The 4,231-nt window shown below is 45.5% G+C and overlaps 1 protein-coding gene across 1 annotated transcript; it reads right to left on the bottom strand.

The window, feature by feature from the left end:
- Positions 1-1,195: 1,195 nt before the first annotated feature.
- Positions 1,196-2,416, bottom strand: LOC149257158 (uncharacterized). Its single transcript, XM_089458337.1, has one exon. It carries the CDS (start codon positions 2,414-2,416, stop codon positions 1,196-1,198), a length of 1,221 nt encoding a protein of 406 aa, XP_089314463.1.
- Positions 2,417-4,231: the final 1,815 nt, after the last annotated feature.

The raw sequence follows: 4,231 nt of genomic DNA, 5'->3' as shown, positions 1-4,231 counted from the left end.
TTAGAACTAGCCTACCTGCCAGATTTAAAGCTCGGAAAGTCCAGGATGAGAGTTTTGATTCAAGTTTATCCAAGAGAGTCCGCCATGACACCTGCTTAATAACTGAATCTGAAAGGGGAGCTCCCAGATATTTGGAGGGCAGATGGGAGATTGTAAATCCCAGAATACGAGCAATAATCCTCTGCATGAAGGGAGGGGTATTGAAGAAGAAAAGTTGAGATTTTGCAGCATTGATGGAGGTGCCAGAGGCCTCAGAGAAGAGGGAGAGTAGTGATTTGAAAGCAGAGGCTTCTTTTGCAGAGGGGTGCCCAAAGAGCATGGTATCATCAACAAATTGCTGATGAGTTTGAGGAGAGCGACCATGGAGAGAGATGCCTTTGAGAATTTGAGATGAGACTGCCGCTTTGAGGAGCCTGCTGAGTCCTTCAGCCATTAAAACGAAGAGGAAGGGTGACAGGGGATCCCCTTGTCGGATGCCACGAGAGGGCCGAAAGGGAGTTGAGGGAGAGCCATTCAGAAGTACAAAGAAGCTGGGAGAAGAGATTAGGTTCATGATCCATCTTGTCCAGGTTACATTGAATCCAAAAGCTAAGAGCATTTTTTGAATGAAATTCCAGCTAAGCTTATCAAAGGCTTTAGAGAGGTCTAATTTAAGGAGCATACCTGGTTTTTTGAGAAGCTTTAGAGAATGAATGACTTCATTGGAAAGAATTATTCCATCCATGATTTGCCGCCCTTCAACATAACCTGTCTGTTTAGGAGAGATGAGCAGTGGAAGGAGCGGTTTGAGTCGATTCGCAATGACCTTTGAAATGAGTTTGTAGATCACATTACACAGCGCTATTGGTATGTATTTCTCAGGTTTGTTTGATGCTGCTTCTTTGGGTACCAAGGCTATGAAGGTAGAGTTGAGGGCTGGGAGGACCCAGTGCATGCTTCGGGATTCCTCGACTAAGTCCCATACTTCAACTTTGATAAGCTCCCAAAATTCATGAAAGAAATTTGTGGTGAATCCGTCAGGCCCTGGTGCCTTGCCATCTTTGAGCTGAGCCATAGCTTCTTCTACTTCCTTTAAGGTAGTAGTTTGGAGCAATTTGTTGTTGTGATCCTCATTTATAATTTTTGGAATATGCTGCGTGATAGCGCTGATTGCTTCATCCCTATTTCCTTCTAGTTCTTTGAGAATGTCCTTGAACTATCCTGTAAATTCTTTTTCCATGTCTTCATGAGCCTCAATTCTTTCACCCTGTTGATTGTTGAAAAAGGTGATGTTGTTGTGCATACGCCGTTGTATGGTGGTTTTGTGGAAAAATTTTGTGTTTTTCTCTCCATCTTTGAGCCAGCTGATTCTAGATTTTTGTCGCCATAAAGTTTCCTCTTGTTTTTGGCGTTCTTCAATTTGATTCCAGAGGATCTGCTCCTGTTGAGTTTGTTCTTCTGTGCGGCCTTCCAGGATGAATGTTTGTTGTAAAGCTTTCATTTGCTGTTCCAATTTTTGTTTGCTCTCCTGTATGTTGCCAAAATGAGTTCGATTCCATACTTTAAGGACTTGTTTCAGATTCTTCAACTTTTGTTGGAATTGGTACATCTTAGCTCCCGCAGGCGGGGAATACGATGCCCAAGCATTCTTGACAACATCCTTGAAATTGGAGTTGTTGAGCCAGAAAGCCTCGAACCGAAAGGGTCTATTACAACGATTGCCTGGTCTGGACCATTGGAGCAGAATCGGCCAGTGATCTGAGCCTCCTTGGGGAATGATTGAGGCATTAAGGTCCCCTCCCAGGTGGATCGCATTGTCTGAAATTAAGAATCGATCCAGCCTTGAGGCGATGTGGTGAGCGCCTCGGCGCTTGTTGGACCAGGTGAAGGTGCCATTGGAAGTGGGGATATCCATGAGCTGATTATCTTGTAGGAATTGCTTGAAGCCACTACTGTCACTATCGAGCCTGGTTCTGCCTCCTTGTTTTTCTTCCAAGGATTTTATTATATTGAAGTCGCCTCCTCCAATCCATAAGGGGAAATGTCTGTTATGATTGAGAGCGGAGATCGTGTCCAGGATGTCCAATTTTTGCTGGATTATCTGCGGGAAGTAGACATTGGTGAGGTGCCCATGGATGTTGGTTCCTATGAGGTGGAAGGTAGCTTGAATTATATGAAGAGTGGCATTAAAATTATCTAGTGAAACAATCTGCGGGTTCCATAGGATGGCTAGACCCCCTGAAGCCCCAGAGGCGTCTACTGATACTGAGCTGCTGCCTGCCCATAATTTGTTGCTTAGTCGATCTATCACTGCACTGCTGCTTTTTGTTTCTTGAAGGAAGATTATAGCTGGTTTTTCTTGCATTATCAGATTTTTGATCATTCTGTGTTTAGAGGGACTGTTAAGTCCTCTTACATTCCATGAAATGAGCTTCATGTAGACTGAGATTTGGGTTTATAGAACTTGGTCAACTTGGGGAATTGCCCCGAATCCATTAGTATTTCACCTACTATTATGGTTCTTTGAAGATCTGTTTTTCTGCCCCTTTTCTTTGTGTCTTTGAGGATCTTTCTTCCATCCCAGTGACTGCCTCCTTGTATTCCCAAGATTTTATGGTGCTGCACCTTGGAAAGGACTCCTTCAAGTTTGTCTATTTGCCATGGGGGGATGGAGTTGTACTCTTTTTGTTTGCATGCTTTCTCCAGTTTGGAGATGTCTAGCTTGGAGATTTCAAGCTCTTCAAGATCTACGTCTTCCTGATCCTCCTCCATTTCGATTGTAGTATTGAGGTCTTCCTCCTCTGCAACTGCTTGAAGGCTCATGGCTAGAGCTGCATCAAAATCCATATCTGAAGCTTGTTGATTTTCTTCCAGTACAGTTTTTCCCTTGAAAGGGAATAAGGGACCCAGATCTGTAATCACTTTGGCTTTCTCCATTGATGGGGTGGGAGCAGAGAAGGAGGAGGCTGGGTCAGAGGAGAGCAGGGGGTTGGAGCGGATATGAGAAGGAGAGGGTGGAAGCGGCTGATCCGGGATAACAGAGATAGTACTGGCTTGTTTATCATGCGAGGCAAGAACAGAGAAGCGATTCTGGGGGTTCGCTTGAAAGGTGAGATCTGGAGCTGCTTGGTGTTTCTTGGCATGCCTGCGGCGGGTGGGGACTTTGGTGAAGCCTTCTGAGTCCTTGTTGGGGTCATTAGAAGGAGCCTTGGACTGAACATTGAAGGGACAGTCGCGGAAAAGGTGGCCATGCTCATGGCATTTTCGACAACGGAAAGGGATGTGCTCATAATCTAAAGTTTGTTTCCATTCATAGTCATCGTGATAGAGACTTACCGTGTCTGCAAGGGTCTTGGTCAGATGCATCTGGACGCAGATCCTAGCATATGAGGTATATTTGCGTGTCTTTGTTTCTGTTGCTACTTTGATGAATTTCCCCAGTCTGTTGCCAATGTCTGCCAATGTTTCTTCTCTCCAGTATTCCACGGGAAGGGAATACATTCTTATCCAGACAGGGGCCCAACTGAAGTCTTCTTTATCAGGGTTGAATCGAGGCTTCCATTCCGTTAAATACAAGCCTGAAGAGTTAAAGAAATATGGGCCTCCTTCGAATATCCTTGTTTTGTCCTCTAAGCAGTTGAAGATGGCTGTGAAGAAGCCTTTCGGGCCAAGTTGCAGAGTTACTTGTCCTTTGGGCTTCCATTTTGAAGCTATCCATCCTTGTAAGGCTTTTTCTGTGGGCCAGAATCCCAAGAACTTTCCTATGAGAGCATAGTCCTGCATGAATTGGATTTCCCCATTGATGCGATGGCTGGGCAGTTCGACCCTGATCGGTTCTGCAGCTTTTGGAATGCATGTAGCTGAGGTCACCTTTGTCGGAGGTATCTCTGTTTTAGCGTCCTCCTTGTCGCCTTCGTTGTCCTCTTCATTCTGAACTGTATGCATCTGTTCCCCATTCGTTCTCTGCTTGTCGTTCTCAGATTCTCGTCCTGTGCCTGCGGGGTGCAGAGTCACAGGCTTCTGCGTCTTGTCAGCTGAGTTCGGGTCCTTTGGAGGGGAGGCAGAGCTCTCCCCTCCTGCAGCGAGTGCCATAGGTGGCTATCAGTGATGGAGTCTGCGGCGGCGGTAGCAGGTCTGTTCAGCGGCAGCTAGGGTTTGGAGGCAGCAGCTGGTGAATCGCATCAGAGCGTTTTTTCTTAATTTATCTCCATATACCCAACATTCAGCGTAAAAGATTTTATTATGACTCTGA

This window comes from Pinus tabuliformis, chromosome 6, assembly GCF_031772625.1.
Source record: "Pinus tabuliformis cultivar Carrire ecotype Pingquan chromosome 6, CPIR1, whole genome shotgun sequence".
Taxonomy (NCBI): Eukaryota; Viridiplantae; Streptophyta; class Pinopsida; order Pinales; family Pinaceae; genus Pinus; species Pinus tabuliformis.
The sequence above is the reverse complement of the archived record's forward strand: the minus strand, read 5'-3'. Positions and strand labels throughout refer to the sequence as shown.